General features: G+C 41.6%; 1 protein-coding gene across 2 annotated transcripts in view; it reads left to right on the forward strand.

Annotated features, from left to right (window-relative positions):
- LOC144823991 (uncharacterized) overlaps positions 1-13,235 on the forward strand; it is a 60,404-nt gene that overhangs the window by 19,023 nt on the left and 28,146 nt on the right. Inside the window, exons 2-3 of one of the 2 annotated variants that reach the window (XM_078683006.1) lie at positions 7,536-7,662; positions 8,847-8,954. In XM_078683006.1, the coding sequence (XP_078539132.1) occupies positions 7,536-7,662; positions 8,847-8,954 (235 nt within the window). The remainder of the gene's footprint in view (positions 1-7,535; positions 7,663-8,846; positions 8,955-13,235) is intronic. The other variant, XM_078683014.1, reaches the window with a different exon arrangement.

The raw sequence follows: 13,235 nt of genomic DNA on the forward strand, positions 1-13,235 counted from the left end.
GGGCGTCCCTCAGGTGAATTAATTATCTGGGTTAGAAAACAGGTGGGTTTTCAGGTAGAAGAACTGGGGATTGATAATCCGGATATCATGGTTATTAAGATAATTCCTGATGATGACCCTAGTTTATATTGATGTTTATGCCAGAGGGCTGGTGGGAGGCAAGGCTTCACCGACCATCTCCAGCCTGGATACACTTAATAAATCATTAAAAGGGTCACGCAACCGGATCAATTCGGGGAACTTCAATTGCATGTTTGACCCACTTGGTCGAGAAGATGGTAACCTCACTAGTGATGAGGATACCATTTGGAGTGTTCCGTCTCTGTGGACAGAAGCTGTACTACAGTTAAAAAGTTTAACACTGGAGAGGGGGCTCTGGGCTGTCAATGGAAGATCAAAATCAGACAGTAAAGGTAACCCCACCTATACCAACGGGTTAAGAAGCAGTAGGATCGATTACTTCCTCATTTACTTAGAATTTTGGCAGAGGGTGAGGGACACGGAGGTCCTGAAAAGACCGGAGAGCGATCGTGATCCCCTGATATTATCTTTAGAGGCAAAGTCCCGCCCACTCCTGAGGGGTACAACGGATATTGTAACAGCAGATGTTATACTGTCCAACAACTCCCATAGGTTAAAATGGGCTCAGATTTCGGAGGATGAGGGCACTCTAAATCGGATTAAGTCAACACTCGCAGATTCTCTTATTGCCCTCTCACAACTTGATCTTAATGAGGACACACTTCCTGCCCTTACATCAGCTCACGAGGCCCGGTTTGCTAAGTTAAGATCCTTTTTTACAAAATCCAAAAAAAGAACCAATATGTACCCTATCCACAAGTCAGCTAAGTGGTATGATGGGGCATGTAGGACAGCCTACAGAGATTTGTCTAAAGCAATAAGGGCAAGTTCAATGTAGGAGGTAAGTAAATTGAGGTCTGACTATAAGGCAACCCAACAACGGGCAAAGAAGGCCTTTGACGAAAACAGATGGAGGGACTTGGTAGACACGAGTAATGGAAATAAATTGGTGCCTATTCTGGCAACTAATAAAGTGGGGCAGTAATAATGCCGGTCCGGTACCAGTCAACAATGTCCCCCCAGAAGTTTGGGTTGCACACTATCTAATCCTACGAACGCTCCTACTCCTGCAGGATCGAGGGTTCCTCTTTTAATGTTTGCAGACGATACTCTAATTTTGTCTAAAACACAAGTAGGTCTGCAAAGAGCCCTCGACCGATGATTAATATATTTATGATATTCATGAGGAGATGAAAGTGGTGATTAGAAAGATGTTAAATCAATTAGCGTGGTGATGAAGATCTCAAACTGAAAGGTTACGTTTATTCCCTGATCAGTACACTATGCACATAGCACAGATCAATGGCCTATGGAACATGTTGGAGAGTATGTTAAAGAATGGCAAAAATAAAATCCCTTGGGTGGGCGGAAAGGAGAATAATGATATCTGTATGCTCGAGACCAGTAATATAAGATATGTTTTGTTTAACACCAAGTTTGGGTTCTGACATTATCAGTGTTTTTGTTTATACTCTGAAGAGAGCCAAGGAAAGGACTAGAGAGAGATCCCTGAAAAAAATGTGAGGATAAATTAGTGGATCTCCTGGGTCCTTGACAGGCATTCTGGATGTAGCAATGGAGGTACATCCTAAAAATGTGTTCGCAGTTGTATCTTTACTGAGAAGTTGAAGTCAAGGGGCATTTTGCTGTTTGAGCAATGCAACGTTGATATCAGAAAGACCTATGGTAATATTGATTCCCATCAGCCCAAAGTTAGAGCTATGGCAAACAAAGATGTTAGCATAGTTTCGAAGGACCTTCTGTTTGGAGAAGAAATGGTAAACTCAATACATGTCCAATTTTACAGTCTTGAAAAAGGCACAGTTTGCTATGAGGACCATCTTTTGAGGGGGTAGTGTGTTTGAAAGGGCTGGGAAAAGAGGATATTTTGCCTGCCAAGGTTATCAAAGCAACAATCTCATGGAAGAGGTTTATTTAGAGGGTATCAAGCCAGAACACTTTTTTTGCCAGCAAAGAGTAAGAAAGTCAAGTTGAAGAGCAGCCAGAGGAAGAGCATAAGGTCAACATAATATCCAAGGTAAGCATGGAGATAAACATTTTTCCTTCTTAAATGAAGGAGGCAGAGTGGTATCCAGCTTGGATGAGTATAATGTGACAGCCGTCGGTGTTACAAACAGTTTTAGGATTAATAATAGAGTGGGTAGAAGTGTCACCGCCAAGAGAGAATTGTCAAAAGGAACAGAATAGCCTTGTAGATCAGGAGGAGTATCAAATGTTGGCGAAAGGCACAGTTATCGAAGAAACACATGTACTTGCGAGTGCTATATTTTTAGTAGAAAAGAAAGACAAGATTGTAGACAAGTAATAAACGCGAGAGAATTACACAATATATATTGTACAGGCATTTCAAGATATTTGGATCCATCTGTTATGAGATATTTTGCAGGAGGAATATTGATTGAATTTGAATCTGAACAATACTTATTTTCCAGTTCCAGTAGTAGAGGAGAGTCAAGGTTATGACCAGGACATATAGTCACATCCACTTTTCCTGTTCCTGAGCATAGCATTTGGTCTTTCATTGTCCCTAATGGTGGTTCATAAAGATGTTGAGAACAGCAATACCTTATTTGAAAAAGAGAGGTGCAAGGTTGATGGTTTACTTGGAACATATTTTAAAAATGTCATCACAATTCAAGGAAGTCGAAGTTCGTTTAATCATGATAATAGAACTTTGGGAGAATTTAGGTTTTATTGTAAATTGGGAAATAATCAATTTTGGAGCCCAAAAATATTGTAGAGTTTTCAAGTTGACACAGTAAAGGTGGTTTTGAAATTACTGGTGCAAAAGGTATGGAGGATAAAGTCAGAGATTTGAGGTGTGCCGAAGAAGGATCAGGTAGAGGTGAGGAACTTCCCCCGACTCATAAGCATACTATCATTACAGATGCATACAGATTGTCTCTGTCCATTATATTACAGAGCTTTAAAGAGTTTGAAAGGGATATGCGGAGACTTCTAAATTAATTACATTTATAAAGCACATTGCTACCCAGAAAGGACATCCTGATGTTGAAGGAAAATGTCAAAAAAACAAAGAAGGGAGTGAAGAGATATATCAGTCAGGACTCAATCTCCTCTGTAAAGTTATAAAAAAAACAAAAGAGTCCACTCAGAATTTACAACATAAAGTGCTAACCTTCCAAAAAGTGACTAACCCAAGTGAACTGTTTGGTTACTAGCATGAGAAAGCAATAACGTTTTTTAAAATAACCCTCATACACCAAAAGGTCCCTTGGTGGCATGCTTCACCATCAGGATCTTCCCGCCCCGCTGCGGGACGGGGTGTGCTACGACTACCGAATATTTGGGAGCACTTTGAGGTGAAGTAAACTGTGTATTGGTGTGAGAGTGGAAGAGTCAGGAATAAGTGAGTTAAAAAAATACCTGGCTTTATGGAAAAACGAAACTTTAATGCTCATTATAGCTGGTAGTGATAAAAAACAGGGAAAAAAGCTTTAATGAGCAGCTCCCTCGCTGGTCGACATGTTTCGAAGCCTACCCCTAAGATTCTTCTTCAGGACCAAATACAATGATCCCTGTTACCACTCTGACTAATGCCTAGTACTGTTAGCCTATTAGGTGTTTCGGATGAATATACTTCTGAGCAAGACATTCGTTCAATACCTACTTGGTAATATTCTTAAATAGAGCGAATATACAATTTCTTAATTTTGACAATCTGGAAGGATCGAAGCAAAAAGAATTAGTAGTCTAGGTGCTCTTTGATATTATAATTACATATCGTCACCCGAATTGTGTGAGGAAAAAATGGTGATATTTTAACTCTGATATATTTTTCCCTTCATGCACGATATCGCGTAAATCATGTGATTCGTGCTACCCTCTGTTTAAAAAAATGACTTACAAGACATAACGATACATATAACATTTAAGCAAACACACACTCTTGTATTTTTGTCAGTTGTGCAGAGACCTTACCCTTTTCAAATACCCATCAGCCTAAAAATTGTAAGGCAGTGAAGGGGATTTTTCACTCCTCAATATTGATGAAAGAAAATGGTAGAGAAATGTACATTATAGGTTTCCTAAGTGGACTCCATGAGCATCAACAAGGGAGGGGAGGAGCACTTGTAGTCAAACACTGTTGGTTTAAATTAAAAAGATTTGATTTAGAAACTAGGTACAAAGTATTAGTTATCTGTCCTGGTGTTGAGGTCAGTAGAACCCAAAAGTATGGTGGCCTAAACTATCGGCTGTGGAGCGTTTTACTATGGGGTGCCAGTGTAAGTCTTTTAAGATATTACCAGGTGAGATGGAAACTGAAGGAGTCTGTTGTGGTGGTTTGTACATCTTGCAAGTGACAACTCCGATATTTTGGAAAGTCCAAGGGAAGGAGGTTCCTGCAGTTTAGTCTAGATATAATATGGGTTTTTGTACTCGTTTTTCAGTCCGACATAGGAAGAAGGGGAAGGATTTTCCCAAGCATTCTTAGAATTATAAATGTTGATGTTGAAATATGGCTGACCTGTGGAACAAAAAGAATCTTGGACTAAAATCAAAGGACACAAAACAAGATTTACACTGGAGGTGAGAGAATAGCCTCAATGGTGGTTAGACAAGCTTGAGGGATGGAGCGGTAGAGTGAAAACAGAATCTATAGTACAATTGAATAGTGCAACTATATCGAAGTTTGTTTTGAAGCAACTTACATTCAAAGACCACGTAAATCAAGTTGCTGGTACCTGCTTTCGGGCTATTGGGATGTTAAGGCGAGTCTTCCCCTACATACCGGACCATCACAGAAAGACGCTTGTACAGGCTCTTGTCATCAGCAGGGTGGATTACTGCAATGGTTTGCTCCTCGGAGCTAACGAGGAGCAACTTGGTAAACTACAGGTAATCCAAAACACAGCAGCAAGGATTATCCTGAATGTTCCACCAAGGACTCCCTCCTGTCCCCTGCTGATGAGACTCCACTGGCTTCCAGTGAGGAAACAAGTCCAATTTAAAACCCTATGTACTATTCACAAGAGTATGATAGGGGAGGGCCCAAAATACATGACCGAAATCTTTCAGCCTTACATCCCAGGGCGCCTTTTGCGCTCTAGTCACCAGCAGTTACTGCATATACCCAGAATAAAAAAGACCAGACAAGGCGGCCGTGCACTAGCCTATGCTGGACCAGCACTGTGGAATTCTCTGCCCCCAGAACTAAGATCTCTCTCCAGTCACTTGACTTTCCGGAAAATTTTAAAAACATATCTGTATCCGGGTAAATAATGCCTTGTAGCCTATATTTCCTTTCTGGACACACAATCAGAATCAGAACACTCTCCAGTTACAGCAATAGCGCGGAGATACCCCTTCGGGGGTCTAGTCTGGCGCTTTATAAGAATATAAATAATAATAATAATAAGGAGGACCATTGGGGCAGGAAGAGACAAATGAACCATGAAAGAGATGGAAATACATATATATAATAGATTGGAAATGAGAGCAGGATTACTGACATTAAGGAGATTTAGTCTCAAATTATGATATGCTTCTTGATTTTGAGGATGGAGCATGTGTCCACAGTTCATTATTTAAATCATTTAGGAGGAACAAGAGCAAAGCAGTTGAATGTATTGTCAAAGGAGTTAAGACATTTTTGCCTGCAGCACATGATAGAGTTAAAAGTGGAATATTTGCCATGGCAGGATAATCAGGTGGTAGAGTGTAATTTAAGGTATCCCAGAGATCACAGTGATAGAAGGTTAAATCCGGCCTACTTTCAGAAAAAGATGGTTCACCTAGACGTGAATTTGTTTATTTCAAAGTTAAAATCTAAACTTCAAAAGTATGTCAGTTGGAGTCTAGATCCAGCAGCACTAGTAATGTCTGCATTTCAGCATTGTAGGAAGAGAATAAAAAGTTATGCTTTTGTACTGTTCATGATAATGCAGCTGGTTTGGTCAGTGGTGAGGAGATGGAGGTGCTATATTGCGCTAGTGGCTCTGTTTTGGGCGGCACTGACTTGAATTCGAGAGTGTTAGAACTAACCGTAGAGGAACCCTACCTGATTTATGCAATGAGGGGACTTTCTATGGGATAAAAGCAAAAGAACATAATTGTACCAAGCATGGCCTTGAATCTTCTTGTTTTTAAGATATCAAATGATCTAGAATATTTGGGAATCTGTTGTTGAAGCCTTCAGGATTACTCAGAAATTAAAGAGCACAAGGAAGAGATCTAGAGTAATGTGGAACATGAGGGTGCACTGGTACATGGCAAAGAGTGTGCATCCCATGGAGACTACAACAGTGACTTTGTCAAATGTTTTAATTGAGTTGTTGCAAAATAAGTTGTTAGAGATCAGAAGCTTTTGCTTCATATTCTGGAAAGCAAGAACTATTGGGCATGAGGTGTTGGTGTGCAGAGCATGAAGGGGATAACTATTTAGAGACCACTGAAGGTGAGATTTAGCTTCTCCTGAATGTGTAAGAGATGTAAGCACATAAGTTGGAATTTGGCAACACTGTTATGTCTTATTTCATTCAGTAGAGAATAAACACTGTGAATGAGTCTCTATTTATCCCTGTAATGAAGAGCAATCAAAATGGTGTGTGTAGGTGGGAAACACATTGTGGAAAAGAGAAACTATGTTTAGAAATTGCTATTATAATGATGCTAAAGTGGAGATTTGATGCATGTTGTCAGTTTATTTAAATATTCTCTTTTATCAGAATAACTGCTCTGCAGTCAGAGTGGAGGCAGGAGAAGCTTAAGAGGAGATGATGATATACAGGCACAAGGGAAAAAGCGAGTTAACTTAAAGAGGCATTGCAGAGCTTTCAAAGAGGAAGAATGCTGGACGAGAGTGATGTTAATGACGGTCAACATTCTGATTCTAGAAGTTATGTTGTAATATTTATCAAGTTTGGTGTACTTTACAAATACTGTGAGGTGTGTCATTAAAGGATCATTGAATAAGGATCATTGAATAATGCCAGCCTCTGTGTCTTTAATAAAATCATGATTCTCATATCATACTTTGGTGAATTGACATCTTAAGAATATATACAAAAGACCACTCTCCAGTCAGTCAACCCCCACCGGCTGGATCTCCTCAGCCCATTACCGTCCCGTGCTGTCTTTTTGTCCCCTTCCACTAGCGTATGTACAATGATCTCTCCAATCTTGTGCTTGTGATGCTCCTTGCATGAACTTGCACCAGTACAAAGCTATCACTGAGAGATAATTCAGCAAGAAACGTGTGTGTGTGTTTTGCACATTGTCTCTTGGCTAAGGTTGTACGTGGTAATGGTGGCTACAGCGGGTTCATATTCTGGTGGGAGTAGGTTGGTGTTCCAGTATACAGCCCCGATGTTTTGTTTCTGCTTAACATACCAAAGAAGTTTGAAGGCGAGAACAACGGGTGAAAGAGGACATCCTGTTTTACTTGTAAAAATGTGAATATGTTCTTTTAGGCACCAGTTACATTCCAGGATGTCGCTGCCTATTTCTCTGAAGAGGAGTGGAAGCTTTTACACGAGTGGCAGAAGGAGCTTTACAGGAACGTGATGAAGGACATTCAACAAGTCTTGATGTCTCTTGGTAAAGATGCGTCTTCTCTTTTTATCTATAGGTTGAACATTCTAAAAATAGTCCAGGCAGTTTTGTTCTGCTTGGTTCCAAGCTTGTTTTAGACCAGCAATTTGCTCTATCATCAGTCATTACAAAATCACGTTCTGTGTATTCCACAAATCCTGGTTCTTTCTTCCAGACAACTGTCAGGTAGGGTATGCATATATAAAAGTGTTCCAGATTAGAAATCCTTAACTGAAAATTACTTCATCAAGCCCATGGTTCTAACAATCCCATCAGTTACAGTAAACTGTGGTGTGTACAGGTTGGACACTCACAAGATGGCGGAGTACTGGGGATTAGATTTAATTTGTAATTTGTAAAGCTTCACGTATGAGCAGTGATTTAACCTGTCACTTGGAGTCATCATTAGTTAAGACAGGGTGACTCTGACAGGCTATGAGTAGGCTATGTGATTACTGAAAAGGGGCTCACAGTTGTTTTCAAATGGTGTGATAAGCTGGCCTTCAATGTAGTGGATTTATCTTCCTAGTTGGTGCTTTAATCTGGCCTTGTCAGAGTGCCACCAACAAATCAGGAATTCAACAAAAGTACTAATCCCAAGCAGCAGGTTGGTAAATGGTTGCTTTCAAAAATACAACATTATACGAAAACAGTATTTATTTCACTGTCTTCGGGTTACTTTGTATTTGCATTCTCAGAGTTTAGAACTAAATCTGGAGGTACTGCCTTAGTGCGTCAATAATGCTGAGCATGACCTTCAGATGTAGTGTTGAGAGGAGATTGCGTGGCCTGCTCCCCGTAGGAGGACTGACCTCATAGACATATAGCTTGGTGGGGCTATATTCCTGTTCTAACCTTTAGGTAGAGCTGTTGAGTGAGGATCTGCTTTTAGTGGGTGGGGCTAGATAGGTGTAGGTTAAGACCGAGTCCATAACGACTGTGCTGTAGTCCTGTAACTTGCTGTGCCACAATGAGTTCTTAGGCAGATGAGTTGCAGAAGAGGAGCCAGAAGAGAAATAGAGAGGCCACAGGTTTAACCCTCTGCCCATTGCTAACAAGAATGTCTGGTCTGTGCTCAAGTGTTTCTGATAATCATCCAATAAATTATTTTTGATGGAGTTTTTTCTGGGTAGGCTGGCTGTGCCACAAGCTCTTACAGATTAATTTAGTTTGTTTGCCTGTAATTACAGGTCCCCTTATTGCTGCCTCTGTCTTTTCATTGAGGGCTGAAGACAGGAAAGACAGAAGTCCTGGGAGCCATGAGATTGCTGTGAGAAGACATAGGACTGTGTCACCAAGTAAGTGATGTCTGCAGAAGTACCCCTGTGATGATAGGACTGTAGTAGGGTTTGGGGTTTGCTCTTGGTTTCCATACAACCACACACTGATTGTCACTGCCAGCGGCAAGATACAATTTGGTCTATGGTGTTTGTTGTTTGTACTTACCAGTCCATGGACATTCACCCACAACAGCTCACCGGTGGGTTCCATTAACCTTTAGAATATTAATGAACAAGGACGATTTTAGATCATTGTATCGCCAATCTATTAAATCCCCATAGTGTACCAGTCCAGCTCTAACAAATGTTTTCGATATCACCCAGGCAGTTAATGAGCAAGTACAGCCAGGTGAAACTCTACTATGTTCAGGTAACGGGTTACATCGAAACATATGAGGTTTGTTATTTCTTTGCCTGCGTCCTGTGCTTTGTATTATCAGTTTCCCTGAAACTGTTTTCTTTCTCCATGTTATCATAACAGACTTTGAAGTGATGGAAAATGCAAGGAAATTACTTTTCTACATTTTTAACACTGCCAACTTCCTATTTATTTAACAAATTAACACGACACAGGGTACATATTTAATTACCTACTGGCAATTGCCAGTAGGTAGCTATAGTTGGGATCATGTTTCTATAGGAAAAGGGTTTTTTGACCTGCCCATATCTTTGGTGTTTTTTGATGAATCTTCACAAAATGTTCCCAACGTGGCTTGGACGGCAGTAGGTATGGCTGCCTGATCCCGTCGCTCGGAACATGGAGGAGCGATTTTCCGAACAAATCGGGAGTAAAAGTGCTCGGACGAAGCCGCGGACACCTGATCCTGTAATCTAACCGTGCGGGGCATGAAAAGCAACTAAAAGATAGGATGCCCGCAGTGTGTGAATGCTATAACTCATGAGTGAAGGCCACGATATTCTCCCGACGCGACAATCTCAAAATGGCGGCGCCTGGGTCTACCTTATTCCGGAGGTAAGCCTAGAGGAACGAGACGGCGAGATAATTTCCTACACTCCTTGCAGCAATCCCTGCTAATAAAGGTGGGTGCGAGTGAGCGCACTATGCACTAAATGCACTAAAACTGAATCTATAGCAAGCCCATGCAGCGGTGCAATCTCACCCTACCCTACCTGACCCCGAAATGGCGCAGTTCGATCCACTCTTCAACACCATGCACCACTGAGCCTGTCTGTATCGATGGCACCCCCTGAATGCAAGACGAGGGAGGGCCAGCGGCGCTTTGCTCACCAAGCTAAAAGTCGGGAGTCAAACCACAAATGAACAGCCGCTATACGCTGTGCGCTCGGTTCGCTGTGCCTGACCTCACAATGGCGCTTATCTAACAACATGGGAGACTCCTTAAACGCTGGAAAACAGAGTGTCCGGTGCTATTTGGCCTCACGGCAACTGCAAATACAATGAGCTGAGAACCGCCTGGTCATCTGACCGCCATACGATCGTGCAACGAGCCCTCTGTGGACAGTTACCCTACAGCTACCCTGCAATGCAATAAGCGCAGAGTGGAGCACACCGGGATCTGCTGAAATGGCTGCGGTGCACGACTCGCGTTGAAATCATTCGGGGCATTGCAAGCATTGCAGTCTATAACGCTAAGATTATTAAGAACTTTAAGATGTACATTCTTCGTGCTGACTCTGTGCAAACCTAGTGCTATTACGGAAACCTTTGCCTGTTTCTTACAGCCTGTATCTTCCCCTTAAGGGAGGTTTCAATCACCGGGAGAAAGTCAGCCTGAACCTCCTAACTTGATAATCCAAACGGACAAGCCTAATCCAATACGGTCGATACTGCCACTGTCACGGTCCCAGCCATCATTGACCCTAGGCACTGCTGACGCTGCTGTCATTGCCAGTAGAACACAGCTCTCTCCTCTAGGGCGTCCTGGTCTGTCTGCACACAGTGATAAATGAAGAGCTAAGTGTAACGTGTTACTAGTGGTCTCTCGAATATTGGATACCAGTAACAGAACCACTACTGTGCCACAACATTTCAGCTCCACAACAGTTCTCAATATCAGCTTACTGCCCCTACCCGCAATCAACCTCATTGCTCCATCGCTACACTGCGCTCCTGCCCTCATGACCTAGGCGCGCATACCGATCGCAAAGAATATAAGAGTCACACACCACTAAATCCACATATCCTGCAGAGGGTCTACATCACATTCTGCACTTTCCGTGCTAATAGTCGCTGTGAATAGAAGCCCTGGACGGGGGTATGTGTAATTTTGGTTGTTTCCTCTATGTTTTTATCCCATTTATGTTTGCTTGTTAACTCAAATTTCGCTGTAGTATCAGACATGATCTTCCTTGTACGTTTCCTCAAGGTCAAGAGCCAATCGTGCACCGTCGCGAGACACACACCACTAATACCTCACTCCATGATCCGTTATACATGTTTCACCTACTGTAAACTATTCAGGGATGACTCTCTCACAAGTACACCGGCCGTAGAACTCATTGCATCTATAGCGACATCAGACCCCTAGATGACACAGCATAAAACCTTAGTCGAAAACCTTAATATTGTATCTCTAAATTTTAAAGGCCTCAATCATCCTGTGAAGTGCAGGAAAATCTTTGAATATTGAGTGAAAACTAAAGGAGATATTATTCTGCTCCAAAAAACGAAACTTTCAGAAGAAGATATAGGATTCATAAAACACAACTGGATATCTCATACTTAATGCTCCCCGGCTGACCACAAGAAAAAAGATGTGATCACCCTTATCTCCAAAAAATCCAACATCACTACTATCTCACACACCCATGATGACGATGGTAGGCATTTAGTCACGCACCTACAGAGAGGTGACGACCCCATCCATGTAGTCAACATCTATGAGCCTAACAACGATGACCCCGATTTCTGGGAAAAGGTCTCTAATACTTTCGAGAGCATCCCTCAAGAAGATCTCACTACAGTGGGCGGTGACTTCAACCTACCAATTGACCCTCCATATAGACCGACAATCTAAATGCAAATACCAACCCTCATGCTCACATGAGGTCCTCAAAAGAATATGCTCCAAGTTTAACCTAAAGGACTCATGGCGTCTACAACACCCAGACATGAGGGACTACACATTTTACTCGGCACCACATAATTCCTACTCTAGGATTGACTACATCCTACTCTCAAGTCCGTTCACACATCTCATAGATGAAACTGATATAGCTCCCAAACTAATTTCCGACCACTCCTACATCAGCAATATGCTCACAGGCACCCACACCATCCTACCCCCAAAAAGATGGCACTTTAATGATGACATACTCTCTGACCCAGCACATAAACTTAAAATTGAAAACTCAATGAAAGAATACATCACACTAAATGACCTCCCCGACATGCGCATTCCCACCCTATTGGATGCACTTAAAGCGACCATAAGAGGAGTTATTATCGGTATCAAAGCTCATATCAACAAACAGCTAAGCCTCGAACTTGAGTTGCTAGAAAAAGAAATCAAATCACTTGAAGGTTCACACTCGGCGAATATAGACAACAAAACCACCCTAGACCAACTAATCAAGAGGAAATACGAATTCAATAAAATAGTAAGCAAATGTGCCAGTGTATGGATAAATACATTCAAGACACTTAACCTATGTGAGGGAAATAAGGCAGGGAAACTTCTACCGTCATATCTCAAACAGAAACAATTCACTATTTCCTCGATTTAAAGATCCTAAGAATAATATTCAAACCAAACAAAATAAGATACTAAGTACATTCCATGCCTTCAACAAGGATCTATATAAAAGCAAATAAACAATGGATCCGTAGGACTGCTCCAAATACCTAGAGTCACTGAATCTACCGAAACTATCAGAATCAGACAGTTCTGCGCTAGGGACCCACATCTCTGAAAAAGATCTATCGATCGCTATTCAATCCCTCAAAAACAAAGCCCTGGCCCAGACGGCTTCTCAGCCGCCTTTTATAAAGAGTTTGGCAAATCGCTAAGACCCACTCTAATAAAATTATTCAACTCTATAGGCAAAGATGGCTGTGTCTCCATTTCAATGAGTGAAGCTAATATTATCTTTATTTCGAAAGACGGGAAAGACCCCCTCTTAACTAAAAATTACAGACCGATTACACTCATCAACTTGGACTGTAAGATCTATGCAAAAATTCTAGCCAACAGACTGAACCCTATCTTTCCAAAACTGATAAGTAACTCACAGGTGGGGTTCCTCAAATATCACATGTCTAACGACAATACCAGACTATTGTGTCACAGTCTAGAGAAAGCTAAGATATCGGCCACC

The sequence above is a fragment of the Lissotriton helveticus genome, chromosome 1_1, assembly GCF_964261635.1.
Source record: "Lissotriton helveticus chromosome 1_1, aLisHel1.1, whole genome shotgun sequence".
Lineage (NCBI taxonomy): Eukaryota > Metazoa > Chordata > Amphibia > Caudata > Salamandridae > Lissotriton > Lissotriton helveticus.